The sequence below is a fragment of the Oncorhynchus masou genome, chromosome 27 (genome assembly GCF_036934945.1).
Source record: "Oncorhynchus masou masou isolate Uvic2021 chromosome 27, UVic_Omas_1.1, whole genome shotgun sequence".
Taxonomy (NCBI): Eukaryota; Metazoa; Chordata; class Actinopteri; order Salmoniformes; family Salmonidae; genus Oncorhynchus; species Oncorhynchus masou.
In genome coordinates, this window is record NC_088238.1 from 7,862,848 (window position 1) to 7,882,489 (window position 19,642).

The window sequence follows — 19,642 nt, forward strand, 5'->3', positions numbered from 1 at the left end:
ATTCTTCTCACGTTCATTTGTCTCCTTTTCAACACACTCATTCTTCTCACGTTCATGTGTCTCCTTTTCAACACACTCATTCTTCTCACGTTCATGTGTCTCCTTTTCAACACACTCATTCTTCTCACGTTCATTTGTCTCCTTTTCAACACACTCATTCTTCTCACGTTCATGTGTCTCCTTTTCAACACACTCATTCTTCTCACGTTCATTTGTCTCCTTTTCAACACACTCATTCTTCTCACGTTCATTTGTCTCCTTTTCAACACACTCATTCTTCTCACGTTCATTTGTCTCCTTTTCAACACACTCATTCTTCTCACGTTCATTTGTCTCCTTTTCAACACACTCATTCTTCTCACGTTCATTTGTCTCCTTTTCAACACACTCATTCTCATTCTTCTCACGTTCATTTGTCTCCTTTTCAACACACTCATTCTTCTCACGTTCATGTGTCTCCTTTTCAACACACTCATTCTTCTCACGTTCATTTGTCTTCCAAAGTCGAAGAATTAGTCGTTAAAGTTTAAACTTTTCTCTCTTTCGGAGTTTTGTTTGCTTGGCAAACAGAGAAGGGAGGAGGTTAGATTCCAGGAGAGAGGAGACGCATGTAGAAGGTTCTAGAAAGCGTGTCATTATTTATCTTTTTGAAGTGCTCGCTCCGCTTATCTCCTATGAAGTTTCCTGTTTGCTTCTGACTCGGCAAATTCAACAATGTTTGTGTTTTGTTAACTTTGAGGAAGGAGGATGTTGCCAGCTCAGCTTCTCCAGCCACCTGGTCATAGAGGGGCTCTGCTGGTATCAAACTAACATTACTTCCCCAGCCACCTGGTCATAGAGGGGCTCTGCTGGTATCAAACTGACATTACTTCTCCAGCCACCTGGTCATAGAGGGGCTCTGCTGGTAACAAACTGATATTACTTCTCCAGCCACCTGGTCATAGAGGGTCTCTGCTGGTATCAAACTGACATTACTTCCCCAGCCACCTGGTCATAGAGGGGCTCTGTTGGTATCAAACTGACATTACTTCCCCAGCCACCTGGTCATAGAGGGGCTCTGCTGGTATCAAACTGACATTACTTCCCCAGCCACCTGGTCATAGAGGGGCTCTGCTGGTATCAAACTGACATTACTTCCCCAGCCACCTGGTCATAGAGGGGCTCTGCTGGTATCAAACTGACATTACTTCTCCAGCCACCTGGTCATAGAGGGGCTCTGCTGGTATCAAACTGACATTACTTCCCCAGCCACCTGGTCATAGAGAGGCTCTGCTGGTATCAAACTGACATTACTTCTCCAGCCACCTGGTCATAGAGGGGCTCTGCTGGTATCAAACTGACAAAACATGTTTTCGATTATTTACTTTAAAAAAAATATTTAACCTTTATTTAACGAGGCAAGTCAGTTTAGAACAAATTCTTATTTACAATGATGGCCTGCCCCGGTCACACCCGTACGACGCTGTACCCCCAGTCAGGCTGACATTTTCTCCAGATGATATATACTACTTACTTCCCCAATAGATTCCCTGCAGCTTGTCCAGGTTCTCTCTAAGCCTCTATCTAAAACCTCCACTTGTTTCTAAAATCACAAGCTCTTTGGAAAGCAATAAAATCCCATTACCATTCCTCGGGGCTCTGCAAGGGATTTGACCCCAAAAAACGGAGTTCTATAATATTATCAATTTGATTGTCCCTCTCGAAAGGAAAAGTTTAGTAGGAGAATGAGAGAGATTTTACTGGGTGTCTGTGAGAGGTACTGAAGGCAGCCGGAATCATAAAGACAGGATTTAAGAGGATTGACTGTTACTTTTGTAAGAAAGTCCATCATGCTGCCATATCAAAGGAGGACTGTGTTTCTCCAGAAGAGAAGACATCTCATGGCGTGTCCTCTGTGTCTCTCCTCATCTCATGGCGTGTCCTCTGTGTCTCTCCTCATCTCATGGCGTGTCCTCTGTGTCTCTCCTCATCTCATGGCGTGTCCTCTGTGTCTCTCCTCATCTCATGGCGTGTCCTCTGTGTCTCTCCTCATCTCATGGCGTGTCCTCTGTGTCTCTCCTCATCTCATGGCGTGTCCTCTGTGTCTCTCCTCATCTCATGGCGTGTCCTCTGTGTCTCTCCTCATCTCATGGCGTGTCCTCTGTGTCTCTCCTCATCTCATGGCGTGTCCTCTGTGTCTCTCCTCATCTCATGGCGTGTCCTCTGTGTCTCTCCTCATCTCATGGCGTGTCCTCTGTGTCTCTCCTCATCTCATGGCGTGTCCTCTGTGTCTCTCCTCATCTCATGGCGTGTCCTCTGTGTCTCTCCTCATCTCATGGCGTGTCCTCTGTGTCTCTCCTCATCTCATGGCGTGTCCTCTGTGTCTCTCCTCATCTCATGGCGTGTCCTCTGTGTCTCTCCTCATCTCATGGCGTGTCCTCTGTGTCTCTCCTCATCTCATGGCGTGTCCTCTGTGTCTCTCCTCATCTCATGGCGTGTCCTCTGTGTCTCTCCTCATCTCATGGCGTGTCCTCTGTGTCTCTCCTCATCTCATGGCGTGTCCTCTGTGTCTCTCCTCATCTCATGGCGTGTCCTCTGTGTCTCTCCTCATCTCATGGCGTGTCCTCTGTGTCTCTCCTCATCTCATGGCGTGTCCTCTGTGTCTCTCCTCATCTCATGGCGTGTCCTCTGTGTCTCTCCTCATCTCATGGCGTGTCCTCTGTGTCTCTCCTCATCTCATGGCGTGTCCTCTGTGTCTCTCCTCATCTCATGGCGTGTCCTCTGTGTCTCTCCTCATCTCATGGCGTGTCCTCTGTGTCTCTCCTCATCTCATGGCGTGTCCTCTGTGTCTCTCCTCATCTCATGGCGTGTCCTCTGTGTCTCTCCTCATCTCATGGCGTGTCCTCTGTGTCTCTCCTCATCTCATGGCGTGTCCTCTGTGTCTCTCCTCATCTCATGGCGTGTCCTCTGTGTCTCTCCTCATCTCATGGCGTGTCCTCTGTGTCTCTCCTCATCTCATGGCGTGTCCTCTGTGTCTCTCCTCATCTCATGGCGTGTCCTCTGTGTCTCTCCTCATCTCATGGCGTGTCCTCTGTGTCTCTCCTCATCTCATGCCAAACTAACACTCCCTCTGTCAACCGTGCAGCGTCTGTCTCTGCAATTCACTGTGTCTCTCCTCATCTCATGCCAAACTAACACTCCCTCTGTCAACGGTGCAGCGTCTGTCTCTGCAATTCACTGTGTCTCTCCTCATCTCATGCCAAACTAACACTCCCTCAGTCAACGGTGCAGCGTCTGTCTCTGCAATTCACTGTGTCTCTCCTCATCTCATGCCAAACTAACACTCCCTCTGTCAACCGTGCAGCGTCTGTCTCTGCAATTCACTGTGTCTCTCCTCATCTCATGCCAAACTAACACTCCCTCTGTCAACCGTGCAGCGTCTGTCTCTGCAATTCACTGTGTCTCTCCTCATCTCATGCCAAACTAACACTCCCTCTGTCAACCGTGCAGCGTCTGTCTCTGCAATTCACTGTGTCTCTCCTCATCTCATGCCAAACTAACACTCCCTCTGTCAACCGTGCAGCGTCTGTCTCTGCAATTCACTGTGTCTCTCCTCATCTCATGCCAAACTAACAATCCCTCAGTCAACGGTGCAGCGTCTGTCTCTGCAATTCACTGTGTCTCTCCTCATCTCATGCCAAACTAACAATCCCTCAGTCAACGGTGCAGCGTCTGTCTCTGCAATTCACTGTGTCTCTCCTCATCTCATGCCAAACTAACACTCCCTCTGTCAACGTGCAGCGTCTGTCTCTGCAATTCACTGTGTCTCTCCTCATCTCATGCCAAACTAACACTCCCTCTGTCAACCGTGCAGCGTCTGTCTCTGCAATTCACTGTGTCTCTCCACGGGCTGACGTGAGGTCAGTTGGCTGTCCAAGGCGTCTTCCCCACTCCGTAAGAGAGAGAGAGCGATGGAGGGAGGGAGAGAGAGATGGAGGAGGGAGAGAGAGAGATGGAGGAGGGAGAGAGAGAGATGGAGGAGGGAGAGAGAGAGATGGAGGAGGGAGAGAGAGAGATGGAGGAGGGAGAGGGAGAGATGGAGGAGGGAGAGGGAGAGATGGAGGGAGAGAGAGATGGAGGAGGGAGAGAGAGATGGAGGAGGGAGAGAGAGAGATGGAGGAGGGAGAGAGAGAGATGGAGGAGGGAGAGAGAGAGATGGAGGAGGGAGAGGGAGAGATGGAGGGAGAGAGAGAGAGATGGAGGAGGGAGAGGGAGAGATGGAGGAGGGAGAGGGAGAGATGGAGGGAGAGAGAGAGAGATGGAGGAGGGAGAGGGAGAGATGGAGAGATGGAGGAGGGAGAGGGAGAGATGGAGGGAGAGAGAGAGAGATGGAGGGAGAGAGAGATGGAGGAGGGAGAGGGAGAGATGGAGGGAGAGAGAGAGAGATGGAGGAGGGAGAGGGAGATGGAGGAGGGAGAGGGAGAGATGGAGGGAGAGAGAGAGATGGAGGAGGGAGAGTGAGAGATGGAGGGAGAGAGAGAGATGGAGAGGGAGAGATGGAGGGAGAGAGAGAGATGGAGGAGGGAGAGAGAGAGATGGAGGAGGGAGAGAGAGAGATGGAGGAGGGAGAGATGGAGGGAGAGAGAGAGAGAGATGAAGGAGGGAGAGGGAGAGATGGAGGGAGAGAGAGAGAGATGGGGGATGGAGAGGGAGAGATGGAGGGAGAGAGAGAGAGATGGAGGAGGGAGAGAGAGAGAGATGGAGGGAGAGAGAGAGAGATGGAGGAGAGAGAGAGAGAGATGGAGGGAGAGAGAGAGATGGAGGTGGGAGAGGGAGAGATGGAGGGAGAGAGAGAGAGAGATGGAGAGAGATGGAGGAGGGAGAGAGAGAGATATGGAGGAGAGAGAGAGAGAGAGATGGAGGAGGGAAAGAGAGAGAAATGGAGAGAGAGAGGAGAGATGGAGGGAGGGATAGAGAGATGGAGGAGGGAGAGAGAGAGAGATATGGAGGGAGAAAGAGGGAGATGGAGGAGGGAGAAAGAGAGAGAGATATGGAGGAGGGAGAGAGAGATGGAGGAGGAGGAGAGAGAGCAAGAGAGGGAGATGGGGAGGGAGAGAGAGATGGTGGAGAGAGAGAGAGAGATGGGGGAGGGAGAGAGAGAGAGAGAGCGAAATGGAGGGAGAGAGAGATGGAGGGAGGGATAGAGAGATGGAGGAGGGAGAGAGAGAGAGATATGAAGGGAGAAAGAGAGGGGGAGGGAGAAAGAGAGAGAGATGGAGGAGGGAGAGAGAGATGGAGGTGGGAGAGAGAGAGATGGAGGAGGAGGAGAGAGAGCAAGAGAGGGAGATGGGGAGGGAGAGAGAGATGGTGGAAAGAGAGAGAGAGATGGGGGAGGGAGAGAGAGAGAGAAATGGAGGGAGAGAGAGAGAGAGAAATGGAGGGAGGGAGAGAGAGATAAAAGGGAAACGGAGGAAGGAGACTGGGGATGCTCTGCTGAGTTATTGTCTGTGATACAGAGAGAACACGGAAACAGCATCCTGCGAACCGAACCGCGCTCTGAGGATCTACAAAGGCTCTCCGGAGGCTCGACAACTCTCTCTGGGGTGTCAGCTTCTTTATGTGACATTTGTTTTGCTGGAACTCTGGGCGTGCGCCCCAAATGACACCCTACTCCCAGTATAGGGGACTGGAGCCCAGAGGGTCAAAAGGAGTTAACTAAATGGGGGATAGGACACAGCCTGGAGCTTTCATGGCTTCTCTAAGAGTTGTACTGCTGTGTCTGTATCTCTGTGTAGCTGATAGTTGATCTATTGAAGGAGTCTGTAAAGGCTGGGCTCTGCAGCTCTCTACACATCCTGTCCTGTTGAACTCCTCTTCACTTGGACATTGGCCAGATTATAGTCTCTATAGAGGCAGGGAGGTCAGAGATAAGACTGTTTTTAGAGGCTTGTGTTTAGACTTTCTTTGTCAGAGCAGTAGAAATGCAGCACAGATTCAAAATTAACTTTATATATATATATTTTTTGGGAACATTCAGTTATGCTGCAGTTTAGGAATGTTTAAATGTTCACACAAACAATATTATGGACAATCTGAAAACATCTATCATGTCCAATTCCTATTTTGTGCCTGATATGATGCCAGAAGTGGGATGGTGTGAACTCCCAGTGATGCCATTTGGCCTCAGTGCTTCTACGGTGTAGACATACCAGTGGTACACTGAAGACACCTGCTGGTCTGGAGGGCTGGTGGCTGGTTCCTGTAGGACTAGAGGGCTGGTGGCTGGTTCCTGTAGGACTGGAGGGCTGGTGGCTGGTTCCTGTAGGACTGGAGGGCTGGTGGCTGGTTCCTGGAGGACTGGAGGGCTGGTGGCTGGTTCCTGTAGGGTTGGAGGGCTGGTGGCTGGTTCCTGTAGGGTTGGAGGGCTGGTGGCTGGTTCCTGTAGGGCTGGAGGGCTGGTGGCTGGTTCCTGTAGGGTTGGAGGGCTGGTGGCTGGTTCCTGTAGGGCTGGAGGGCTGGTGGCTGGTTCCTGTAGGGTTGGAGGGCTGGTGGCTGGTTCCTGTAGTGCTGGAGGGCTGGTTCCTGGAGGACTGATGGGCTGGTGGCTGGTTCCTGTAGGGTTGGAGGGCTGGTGGCTGGTTCCTGTAGTGCTGGAGGGCTGGTTCCTGGAGGACTGATGGGCTGGTGGCTGGTTCCTTCAGGGCTGGAGGGCTGATGGCTGGTTCCTGCAGGGCTGGTGGGCTGGTGGCTGGTTCCTGCAGGACTGGAGGGCTCTTGGCTGGTTCCTTCAGGACTGGAGGGCTGGTGGCTGGTTCCTGGAGGGCTGGTGGCTGGTTCCTGGAGGGCTGGTGGGCTGGTGGCTGGTTCCTGGAGGGCTGGTGGGCTGGTGGCTGGTTCCTGTAGGACTGGAGGGCTGGTGGCTGATTCCTGTAGGGTCGGAGGGCTGCTGGCTGGTTCCTTCAGGACTGGAGGGCTGGTGGCTGGTTCCTGGAGGGCTGGTGGCTGGTTCCTGCAGGGCTGGTGGGCTGTTGGCTGGTTCCTGTAGGACTGGAGGGCTGGTGGCTGGTTCCTGCAGGACTGGAGGGCTCTTGGCTGGTTCCTTCAGGACTGGAGGGCTGGTGGCTGGTTCCTGGAGGGCTGGTGGCTGGTTCCTGGAGGGCTGGTGGCTGGTTCCTGTAGGACTGGAGGGCTGGTGGCTGGTTCCTGTAGGACTGGAGGGCTGGTGGCTGGTTCCTGGAGGGCTGGTGGCTGGTGGCTGGTTCCTGCAGGGCTGGAGGGCTGGTGGCTGGTTCCTGTAGGACTGGAGGGCTCTTGGCTGGTTCCTTCGGGACTGGAGGGCTGGTGGCTGGTTCCTGTAGGACTGGAGGGCTGGTGGCTGATTCCTGTAGGGTCGGAGGGCTGCTGGCTGGTTCCTGCAGGACTGCAGGGCTGGTGGCTGGTTCCTGGAGGGTTGGAGGGCTGCTGGCTGGTTCCTGCAGGACTGGAGGGCTGGTGGCTGGTTCCTGGAGGGCTGGTGGCTGGTTCCTGCAGGACTGGAGGGCTGGTGGCTGGTTCCTGGAGGGCTGGTGGCTGGTTCCTGTAGGACTGGAGGGCTGTTGGCTGGTTCCTGGAGGGCTGGTGGCTGGTTCCTGGAGGACTGGAGGGCTGGTGGCTGGTTCCTGCAGGACTGGAGGGCTGGTGGCTGGTTCCTGTAGGACTGGAAGGCTGGTGGCTGGTTCCTGCAGGACTGGAAGGCTGGTGGCTGGTTCCTGCAGGACTAGAGGGCTGGTGGCTGGTTCCTGTAGGACTGGAAGGCTGGTGGCTGGTTCCTGCAGGACTAGAGGGCTGGTGGCTGTCTCCTGTAGGACTGGAGGGCTGGTGGCTGGTTCCTGTAGGACTGGAAGGCTGGTGGCTGGTTCCTGTAGGACTGGAGGGCTGGTGGCTGGTTCCTGTAGGACTAGAGGGCTGGTGGCTGGTTCCTACAGGGCTGGAGGGCTGGTTCCTGCAGGACTGGAGGCCTGGTGGCTGGTTCCTGTAGGACTGGAAGGCTGGTGGCTGGTTCCTGGAGGGCTGGTTCCAGGAGGGCTGGTTCCAGGAGGGCTGGTTCCAGGAGGACTGGAGGGCTGGTTCCTGTAGAACTGGAGGGCTGGTGGCTGGTTCTTGTAGGACTGGAGGGCTGGTGGCTGGTTCCTACAGGGCTGGAGGGCTGGTGGCTGGTTCCTGTAGGACTGGAGGGCTGGTGGCTGGTTCCTGTAGGACTGGAGGGCTGGTGGCTGGTTCCTGGAGGACTGGAGGGCTGGTGGCTGGTTCCTGGAGGACTGGAGGGCTGGTGGCTGGTTCCTGGAGGACTGGAGGGCTGGTGGCTGGTTCCTGGAGGACTGGAGGGCTGGTGGCTGGTTCCTGGAGGACTGGAGGGCTGGTGGCTGGTTCCTGGAGGACTGGAGGGCTGGTGGCTGGTTCCTGTAGGACTGGAGGGCTGGTGGCTGGTTCCTGTAGGACTGGAGGGCTGGTGGCTGGTTCCTGTAGGACTGGAGGGCTGGTGGCTGGTTCCTGGAGGACTGGAGGGCTGGTGGCTGGTTCCTGGAGGACTGGAGGGCTGGTTCCTGGAGGACTGGAGGGCTGGTGGCTGGTTCCTGGAGGACTGGAGGGCTGGTGGCTGGTTCCTGTAGGACTGGAGGGCTGGTGGCTGGTTCCTGGAGGACTGGAGGGCTGGTGGCTGGTTCCTGGAGGACTGGAGGGCTGGTGGCTGGTTCCTGTAGGACTGGAGGGCTGGTGGCTGGTTCCTGGAGGACTAGAGGGCTGGTGGCTGGTTCCTGGAGGACTGGAGGGCTGGTGGCTGGTTCCTGGAGGACTAGAGGGCTGGTGGCTGGTTCCTGGAGGACTGGAGGGCTGGTGGCTGGTTCCTGTAGGACTGTAGGGGAATAGGGTGCCATTTGGGATGCAGACCTACTAGTATTTGCTGAGATTTAATTGGCAGATAGACCAGTGGCTCAACGATGACAATGATGGCTAACAGTACCCTGAGGCTATTTCCTGTGTGTGTGTGTGTGCGTGTGTGCGTGCGTGCGTGCGTTCTCTGTTTGGTCCAACCACCACCACCGGAACCCATTGTTCCATGTAGGCTCGAGGCTGAGGAAAGGGGTCTAATTCGGGATTCAGCACAGTCAGCTAACCAACTCTCCACCGGGAGGAAAGACATTTCTGCAATGCAGCAGAGGGCTATAAATATAATTCATTCTTCAGCCATAGTAATATAATTCATTCTACAGCCATAGAAATATAATTCATTCTGTAGCCATAGTAATATAATTCATTCTACAGCCATATAAATATAATTCATTCTGTAGCCATATAAATATAATTCATTCTGTAGCCATAGAAATATAATTCATTCTGTAGCCATAGAAATATAATTCATTCTGTAGCCATATAAATATAATTCATTCTGTAGCCATAGAAATATAATTCATTCTGTAGCCATATAAATATAATTCATTCTGTAGCCATAGAAATATAATTCATTCTGTAGCCATATAAATATAATTCATTCTGTAGCCATATAAATATAATTCATTCTGTAGCCATAGAAATATAATTCATTCTGTAGCCATAGAAATATAATTCATTCTGTAGCCATATAAATATTCATTCTGAAATATAATTCATTCTGTAGCCATAGAAATATAATTCATTCTGTAGCCATATAAATATAATTCATTCTGTAGCCATATAAATATAATTCATTCTGTAGCCATAGAAATATAATTCATTCTTCAGCTTTGCCTGAAGGATTTTCCACCAGTCGACATCACGGATTCTCTTAGGATACTATACGCGCAACAGTAGCAAAATGGCCGTAACTTTCTTAATTTAGTGGATACCTCTAGTGTCTCTAGTGTTCTGTAGGTTTCCCCTCCCCCTCACCTTTACCTCCCTGCTCGCTCATTGGACAAGTAACCATCTTACTCTAGTGTTCTGTAGGTGGCCCCGCCCCCTCACCTTTACCTCCCTGCTCGCTCATTGGACAAGTAACCGTCTTACTCTAGTGTTCTGTAGGTGGCCCCTCCCCCTCACCGTTACGTCCCTGCTCGCTCATTGGACAAGTAACCGTCTTACTCTAGTGTTCTGTAGGTGGCCCCGCCCCTCACCTTTACCTCCCTGCTCGCTCATTGGACAAGTAACCGTCTTACTCTAGTGTTCTGTAGGTGGCCCCTCCCCTCACCTTTACCTCCCTGCTCGCTCATTGGACAAGTAACCGTCTTACTCTAGTGTTCTGTAGGTGGCCCCTCCCCCTCACCTTTACCTCCCTGCTCGCTCATTGGACAGGTAACCGTCTTACTCTAGTGTTCTGTAGGTGGCCCCTCCCCCTCACCTTTACGTCCCTGCTCTCTCATTGGACAAGTAACCATCTTACTCTAGTGTTCTGTAGGTGGCCCCTCCCCCTCACCTTTACGTCCCTGCTCGCTCATTGGACAAGTAACCGTCTTACTCTAGTGTTCTGTAGGTGGCCCCTCCCCCTCACCTTTACCTCCCTGCTCGCTCATTGGACAAGTAACCGTCTTACTCTGGTGTTCTGTAGGTGGCCCCTCCCCCTCACCTTTACCTCCCTGCTCACTCATTGGACAAGTAACCGTCTTACTCTAGTGTTCTGTAGGTGGCCCCGCCCCATCACCTTTACCTCCATGCTCGCTCATTGGACAAGTAACCGTCTTACTCTAGTGTTCTGTAGGTGGCCCCGCCCCCTCACCTTTACCTCCCTTCTCGCTCATTGGACAAGTAACCGTCTTACTCTAGTGTTCTGTAGGTGGCCCCGCCCCCTCACCTTTACCTCCCTGCTCGCTCATTGGACAAGTAACCATCTTACTCTAGTGCTCTGTAGGTGGCCCCTCCCCCTCACCTTTACCTCCCTGCTCGCTCATTGGACAAGTAACCATCTTACTCTAGTGTTCTGTAGGTGGCCCCGCCCCCTCACCTTTACCTCCCTGCTCGCTCATTGTAACCGTCTTACTCTCGTGCCTCCAGTTAAAATCGTGGACTCCGTGCAGAACGCCTGTATCTCCTCCACTGTTAACCCCGTCAACGGCACTGACGTGTCCACGTCACACCAAGCAGTCCCTGGCTTCCACATTAACATTCACAACACACCCGGGACACAGAGATGTGTCTCTTTCAGAGCAGGCAGAAAAGACATCTCTCCTGTCTCTCCTCTGACATATAGACAGACACAGAAAGCACCTGCAGAATTACAATAGGACTGAGTTGGCAATTTGACAGGTCAGGTAAAGAGCTGCAGTAACGACAGGCAGCACTGTAGTTTTGTCAGCTGAGATGAGGAGATAATGTGGGTTGTTTATGGACTGAAGTGGACTGAAACTGTTGAGCAGACTGCAATATAGAGTGAAGTACAGGAGAAGGGAGGGGAGGAGAAGGAGAAGGAGAAGGGAGGGGAGGAGAAGGGAGGGGAGGGAAGGAGAAGGAGAAGGGAGGGGGAGGAGAAGGAGAAGGAGAAGGGAGGGGAGGAGAAGGAGAAGGGAGGGGAGGAGAAGGGAGGGGGAGGATAAGGAGAAGGGAGGGGAGGGAAGGAGAAGGGAGGGGAGGAGAAGGAGAAGGGAGGGGAGGAGAAGGGAGGGGAGGATAAGGAGAAGGAGAAGGAAGGGGAGGAGAAGGAGAAGGAGAAGGAAGGGGAGGGAAGGAGAAGGGAGGGGGAGGAGAAGGGAGGGGAGGATAAGGAGAAGGAGAAGGGAGGGGAGGAGAAGGAGAAGGGAGGGGAGGAGAAGGGAGGGGAGGGATGGAGAAGGAGAAGGGAGGGGAGGATAAGGGAGGGCAGGATAAGGGAGGGGAGGAGAAAGAGAAGGGAGGGGAGGATAAGGAGAAGGAGAAGGGAGGGGAGGAGAAGGGAGGGGAGGGATGGAGAAGGGAGGGGAGGAGAAGGAGAAGGGAGGGGAGGAGAAGGGAGGGGAGGGAAGGAGAAGGGAGGAGAATGGAGGGGAGGGAAGGAGAAGGGAGGGGAGGGAAGGAGAAGGGAGGGAAGGAGAAGGGAGGGGAGGGAAGAAGGGAGGGGAGGAGAAGAGAGGGGAGGAGAATGGAGGGGAGGGAAGGAGAATGGAGGGGAGGGAAGGAGAAGGGAGGGGAGGGGAGGGAAGGAGAAGGGAGGGGAGGAGAAGGGAGGGGAGGAGAAGGGAGGGGAGGGAAGGAGAGAAGGAGAAAGGAGTGGAGGAGAATGGAGGGGAGGGAAGGAGAAGGGAGGGGAGGGGAGGGAAGGAGAAGGGAGGGGAGGGAAGGAGAATGGAGGGGAGGAGAATGGAGGGGAGGGGAGGGAAGGAGAAGGGAGGGGGGGAGGAGAAAGAGAAGGGAGGGGAGGATAAGGAGAAGGAGAAGGGAGGGGAGGAGAAGGGAGGGGAGGAGAAGGGAGGGGAGGGATGGAGAAGGAGAAGGGAGGGGAGGAGAAGGAGAAGGGAGGGGAGGAGAAGGGAGGGGAGGGAAGGAGAAGGGAGGAGAATGGAGGGGAGGGGAGGGAAGGAGAAGGGAGGGAAGGAGAAGGGAGGGAAGGAGAAGGGAGGGGAGGGAAGGAGAAGGGAGGGGAGGAGAAGAGAGGGGAGGAGAAGAGAGGGAGGAGAATGGAGGGGAGGGAAGGAGAAGGGAGGGGGGAGGGGAGGGAAGGAGAAGGGAGGGGGGAGGAGAAGGGAGGGGGAGGGAAGGAGAAGGGGGGAAGGAGAAGGGAGGGAAGGAGAAGGGAGGGAAGGAGAAGGGAGTGGAGGAGAATGGAGGGGAGGGAAGGAGAAGGGAGGGGAGGAGAATGGAGTGGAGGGGAGGGAAGGAGAAGGGAGGGGAGGGAAGGAGAAGGGAGGGGAGGAGAATGGAGGGGAGGGGAGGGAAGGAGAAGGGAGGGGAGGGGAGGAGAATGGAGGGGGAGGGAAGGAGAAGGGAGGAGACGGGAGGGGAGGAGAAGGGAGGGGAGGAGAAGGGAGGGGAGGAGAAGGGAGGGGAGGGGAGGAGAAGGAAGAGAAGGAGAGGAGGGGAGGAGAGGGGAGGGAAAGAGGAGAGGAGAGTGGAAAGAGAGCAGAAGGGAGGGAATATAATGGGGAGTAGAGTACATGGGAAGAGAGGAAAGGAGAAGAGGGGAAGGAGAGCAGAAGGGAAGGAGAGCAGAAGGGAAGGAGAGCAGAAGGGAAGGAGAGCAGAAGGGAAGGAGAGCAGAAGGGAAGGAGAGCAGAAGGGAAGGAGAGCAGAAGGGAAGGAGAGCAGAAGGGAAGGAGAGCAGAGGGGAAGAGATGGGAGGGAGGAGATGGGAGGGAGGGGAGTATAAGGGAGGGAAGGAGAGGAGTAGGACTACAGGGAGTATTATGGGTTGGAGAAGAGGGGAGGGAAGTTGTTTACTCAAAACAGATACCCTTCCTCCCTTCCTGTAAGGCACTCAGCCCAACCATACTTTGGGCTGATACACTTTTCATCAACTTTAAAGGCTGCATTTACACAGGCAGCCCAATTCTGAGATTTTTTTCCACTAATTTCTCTTTTGACCAATCACATCAGATCTCTATTTCAGAGCTTATCTGATTTTTTTTTTAAATCAGAATTGGGTTGTCTGTGTAAATGCAACCAAAGGAATGAATGAGACGCCATTTTCACAAGTTGGTTTTGTTAATGGTACAAGCCTGTGGTTTTGTTAATGGTACAAGCCTGTGGTTTTGTTAATGGTACAAGCCTGTGGTTTTGTTAATGGTTTAAGCCTGTGGTTTTGTTAATGGTACAAGCCTGTGGTTTTGTTAATGATGTAAGCCTGTGGTTTTGTTAATGGTATAAGCCTGTGGTTTTGTTAATGGTACAAGCCTGTGGTTTTGTTAATGGTACAAGCCTGTGGTTTTGTTAATGGTTTAAGCCTGTGGTTTTGTTAATGATAAAATCCTGTGGTCTCATACATCCATCCTTTCTTCCTAGCTCCATCCAGTAGGAAACCTGGGGACGCACTCATCATCTCCGACATCAAGAAGGGCAGCGTGGCTCACAGGTAAATACACCAATCAACCTGCTCACAGGTAAATACACCAATCAACCTGCTCACAGGTAAATACATCAATCAACCTGCTCACAGGTAAATAAACCAATCAACCTGCTCACAGGTAAATACACCAATCAACCTGCTCACAGGTAAATACACCAATCAACCTGCTCACAGGTAAATACACCAATCAACCTGCTCACAGGTAAATACACCAATCAGCCAATCAACCTGCTCACAGGTAAATACACCAATCAACCTGCTCACAGGTAAATACACCAATCAACCTGCTCACAGGTAAATACACCAATCAACCTGCTCACAGGTAAATACATCAATCAACCTGCTCACAGGTAAATACATCAATCAACCTGCTCACAGGTAAATACATCAATCAACCTGCTCACAGGTAAATACATCAATCAACCTGCTCACAGGTAAATACACCAATAAACCAATCAACCTGCTCACAGGTAAATACACCAATCAACCTGCTCACAGGTAAATACATCAATCAACCTGCTCACAGGTAAATACATCAATCAACCTGCTTACAGGTAAATACACCAATCAGCCAATCAACCTGCTCACAGGTAAATACACCAATCAACCTGCTCACAGGTAAATACACCAATCAACCTGCTCACAGGTAAATACATCAATCAACATGCTCACAGGTAAATACATCAATCAACCTGCTCACAGGTAAATACACCAATCAGCCAATCAACCTGCTCACAGGTAAATACATCAATCAACATGCTCACAGGTAAATACATCAATCAACCTGCTCACAGGTAAATACATCAATCAACCTGCTCACAGGTAAATACACCAATCAGCCAATCAACCTGCTCACAGGTAAATACACCAATCAACCTACTCACAGGTAAATACACCAATCAGCCAATCAACCTGCTCACAGGTAAATACACCAATCAACCAATCAACCTGCTCACAGGTAAATACACCAATCAACCTGCTCACAGGTAAATACACCAATCAGCCAATCAACCTGCTCACAGGTAAATACACCAATCAACCTGCTCACAGGTAAATACACCAATCAGCCAATCAACCTGCTCACAGGTAAATACACCAATCAACCAATCAACCTGCTCACAGGTAAATACACCAATCAGCCAATCAACCTGCTCACAGGTAAATACACCAATCAACCTACTCACAGGTAAATACATCAATCAACCTGCTCACAGGTAAATACACCAATCAACCAATCAACCTGCTCACAGGTAAATACATCAATCAACCTGCTCACAGGTAAATACACCAATCAGCCAATCAACCTGCTCACAGGTAAATACACCAATCAACCAATCAACCTGCTCACAGGTAAATACATCAATCAACCTGCTCACAGGTAAATACACCAATCAACCTGCTCACAGGTAAATACACCAATCAACCTGCTCACAGGTAAATACACCAATCAACCTGCTCACAGGTAAATACACCAATCAACCTGCTCACAGGTAAATACATCAATCAACCAATCAACCTGCTCACAGGTAAATACATCAATCAACCTGCTCACAGGTAAATACACCAATCAACCTGCTCACAGGTAAATACACCAATCAACCTGCTCACAGGTAAATACACCAATCAACCAATCAACCTGCTCACAGGTAAATACATCAATCAACCTGCTCACAGGTAAATACATCAATCAACCTGCTCACAGGTAAATACACCAATCAACCTGCTCACAGGTAAATACACCAATCAACCTGCTCACAGGTAAATACACCAATCAACCTGCTCACAGGTAAATACATCAATCAACCTGCTCACAGGTAAATACACCAATCAACCTGCTCACAGGTAAATACATCAATCAGCCAATCAACCTGCTCACAGGTAAATACATCAATCAACCTGCTCACAGGTAAATACACCAATCAACCTGCTCACAGGTAAATACACCAATCAACCTGCTCACAGGTAAATACACCAATCAACCTGCTCACAGGTAAATACATCAATCAACCTGCTCACAGGTAAATACATCAATCAACCTGCTCAGAGGTAAATACATCAATCAACCTGCTCACAGGTAAATACATCAATCAACCTGCTCACAGGTAAATACACCAATCAACCTGCTCACAGGTAAATACACCAATCAGCCAATCAACCTGCTCACAGGTAAATACACCAATCAGCCAATCAACCTGCTCACAGGTAAATATATCAATCAACCAATCAAACTGCTCACATGTAAATTATCTGAAAAATACAACATGCAACACATCAAATTTATTGTCTCAGTGTTGCTCTGCACTAAACTACACTATGAATGTTGCTCTGCACACCACTCCACTAAACTACACTATGAATGTTGCTCTGCACACCACACCACTAAACTACACTATGAATGTTGCTCTGCACTAAACTGCACTATGAATGTTGCTCTCCACACCACTCCACTAAACTACACTATGAATGTTGCTCTCCACACCACTCCACTAAACTACACTATGAATGTTGCTCTGCACACCACTCCACTAAACTACACTATGAATGTTGCTCTGCACACCACACCACTAAACTACACTATGAATGTTGCTCTGCACACCACTACACTAAACTACACTATGAATGTTGCTCTCCACACCACTCCACTAAACTACACTATGAATGTTGCTCTGCACACCACTAAACTACACTATGAATGTTGCTCTCCACACCACTCCACTAAACTACACTATGAATGTTGCTCTCCACACCACTCCACTAAACATGTTGCTCTCCACACCACTCCACTAAACTACACTATGAATGTTGCTCTGCACACCACTCTACTAAACTACACTATGAATGTTGCTCTCCACACCACTCCACTAAACTACACTATGAATGTTGCTCTGCACACCACTCTACTAAACTACACTATGAATGTTGCTCTCCACACCACTCCACTAAACTACACTATGAATGTTGCTCTGCACACCACTCCACTAAACATGTTGCTCTCCACACCACTCCACTAAACTACACTATGGCACATAGTCACATATAAATATATGTATTTCTGCAGTATAGTATATTGTGTTTGATGCAGTGGATATTAATCAGTGGTTTATGACCGGGCTCTGTGGTCACTCAGCTCTGGGCTGGAAGGGGGATGTGACCCTGCATGAGCTCATCTGCATAATTCCAATTCTCTAGATCAATACAGATAATGTATTGTTCAGTGGCCAAGCTCCGTGTTCCGATGTTCAGTGGCCAGGCTCCGTGTTCCGATGTTCAGTGGCCAGGCTCCGTGTTCCGATGTTCAGTGGCCAGGCTCCGTGTTCCGATGTTCAGTGGCCAGGCTCCGTGTTCCGATGTTCAGTGGCCAGGCTCCGTGTTCCGATGTTCAGTGGCCAGGCTCCGTGTTCCGATGTTCAGTGGCCAGGCTCCGTGTTCCGATGTTCAGTGGCCAGGCTCCGTGTTCCGATGTTCAGTGGCCAGGCTCCGTGTTCCGATGTTCAGTGGCCAGGCTCCGTGTTCCGATGTTCAGTGGCCAGGCTCCGTGTTCCGATGTTCAGTGGCCAGGCACCGTGTTCCGATATTCAGATGTTCAGTGGTCAGGCTTCGTGTTCCGATGTTCAGTGGCCAGGCTCCGTGTTCCGATGTTCAGTGGCCAGGCTCCGTGTTCCGATGTTCAGTGGCCAGGCTCCGTGTTCCGATGTTCAGTGGCCAGGCACCGTGTTCCGATATTCAGATGTTCAGTGGTCAGGCTTCGTGTTCCGATGTTCAGTGGCCAGGCTCCGTGTTCCGATGTTCAGTGGCCAGGCTCCGTGTTCCGATGTTCAGTGGCCAGGCTCTGTGTTCCGATGTTCAGTGGCCAGGCTCCGTGTTCCGATGTTCAGTGGCCAGGCTCCGTGTTCCGATGTTCAGTGGCCAGGCTCCGTGTTCCGATGTTCAGTGGCCAGGCTCCGTGTTCCGATGTTCAGAGGCCAGGCTCCGTGTTCCGATGTTCAGTGGCCAGGCTCCGTGTTCCGATGTTCAGTGGCCAGGCTCCGTGTTCCGATGTTCAGTGGCCAGGCTCCGTGTTCCGATGTTCAGTGGCCAGGCTCCGTGTTCCGATGTTCAGTGGCCAGGCTCCGTGTTCCGATGTTCAGTGGCCAGGCTCCGTGTTCCGATGTTCAGTGGCCAGGCTCCGTGTTCCGATGTTCAGTGGCCAGGCTCCGTGTTCCGATGTTCAGTGGACAGGCTCCGTGTTCCGATGTTCAGTGGCCAGGCTCCGTATTCCGATGTTCAGTGGACAGGCTCCGTGTTCCGATGTTCAGTGGCCAGGCTCCGTGTTCCGATGTTCAGTGGCCAGGCTCCGTGTTCCGATGTTCAGTGGACAGGCTCCGTGTTCCGATGTTCAGTGGCCAGGCTCTGTGTTCCGATGTTCAGTGGCCAGGCTCCGTGTTCCGATGTTCAGTGGCCAGGCTCCGTGTTCCGATGTTCAGTGGCCAGGCTCCGTGTTCCGATGTTCAGTGGCCAGGCTCTGTGTTCCGATATTCCGATGTTCAGTGGCCAGGCTCTGTGTTCCGATGTTCAGTGGCCAGGCTCCGTGTTCCGATATTCCGATGTTCAGTGGCCAGGCTCTGTGTTCCGATGTTCAGTGGCCAGGCTCTGTGTTCCGATGTTCAGTGGCCAGGCTCTGTGTTCCGATGTTCAGTGGCCAGGCTCCGTGTTCCGATGTTCAGTGGCCAGGCTCCGTGTTCCGATGTTCAGTGGCCAGGCTCCGTGTTCCGATGTTCAGTGGCCAGGCTCCGTGTTCCGATGTTCAGTGGCCAGGCTCCGTGTTCCGATATTCCGATGTTCAGTGGCCAGGCTCCGTGTTCCGATATTCCGATGTTCAGTGGCCAGGCTCCGTGTTCCGATGTTCAGTGGCCAGGCTCCGTGTTCCGATATTCCGATGTTCAGTGGCCAGGCTCCGTGTTCCGATATTCCGATGTTCAGTGGCCAGGCTCCGTGTTCCGATATTCCGATGTTCAGTGGCCAGGCTCCGTGTTCCGATATTCCGATGTTCAGTGGCCAGGCTCCGTGTTCCGATGTTCAGTGGCCAGGCTCCGTGTTCCGATATTCCGATGTTCAGTGGCCAGGCTCCCTGCTCTGTGGTACGACCCCCAGGGGGCCATTACCCCACATAATAAAAAACATCATGAGACGTCACACACACAATCGTTAGGACTCACGTATAAACTGTGATTGAACCTCTCAACTGAAGTGGGCCAGCTTGACGAGTCGCTAGCTAACTAACGGATGTTGTCATCTCGTTGTGGGAAGCAGCGGACAAGGTTCTTCAATGAAATCCCCCAAAGTGGAAACGGCTGTTCACGACTTTGCACAGAGAGAGGGAATTCTCAGCTGGGGGGAGGGGTAGAGGGGTAGAGGGGTAGCAGTCGCTACAAGTTGTGTGGAGAACACAAATACACACACACACACAAACACACACACACACACACACACAACCTACAGACAGAGACGTAGTTTTAAACCCCTCCTCCTTCTGCAGTAACTGGGCTGGGTGTTCTCCGTGTTTACATCCAGACCAGTTACCAAGGCGACGCTGCATTCTGTTTACCACCAGGGCTCTAACTAATTAACCCACATTCTGTCTCTGCCCTCGTTTTGCCAGGCCTTACGCAACCAACACATATGTTTACCTTGGGCTGTGGCCCA

The 19,642-nt window shown here is 51.8% G+C and overlaps 1 protein-coding gene across 1 annotated transcript in view; it reads left to right on the forward strand.

Annotated features, from left to right (window-relative positions):
- The window catches only part of LOC135516574 (glutamate receptor-interacting protein 1-like), a 92,221-nt gene that overhangs the window by 15,796 nt on the left and 56,783 nt on the right, over positions 1–19,642 (forward strand). The window contains exon 4 of the mRNA XM_064940924.1: positions 13,897–13,966. Coding sequence (XP_064796996.1) covers positions 13,897–13,966 — 70 coding nt within the window. The remainder of the gene's footprint in view (positions 1–13,896; positions 13,967–19,642) is intronic.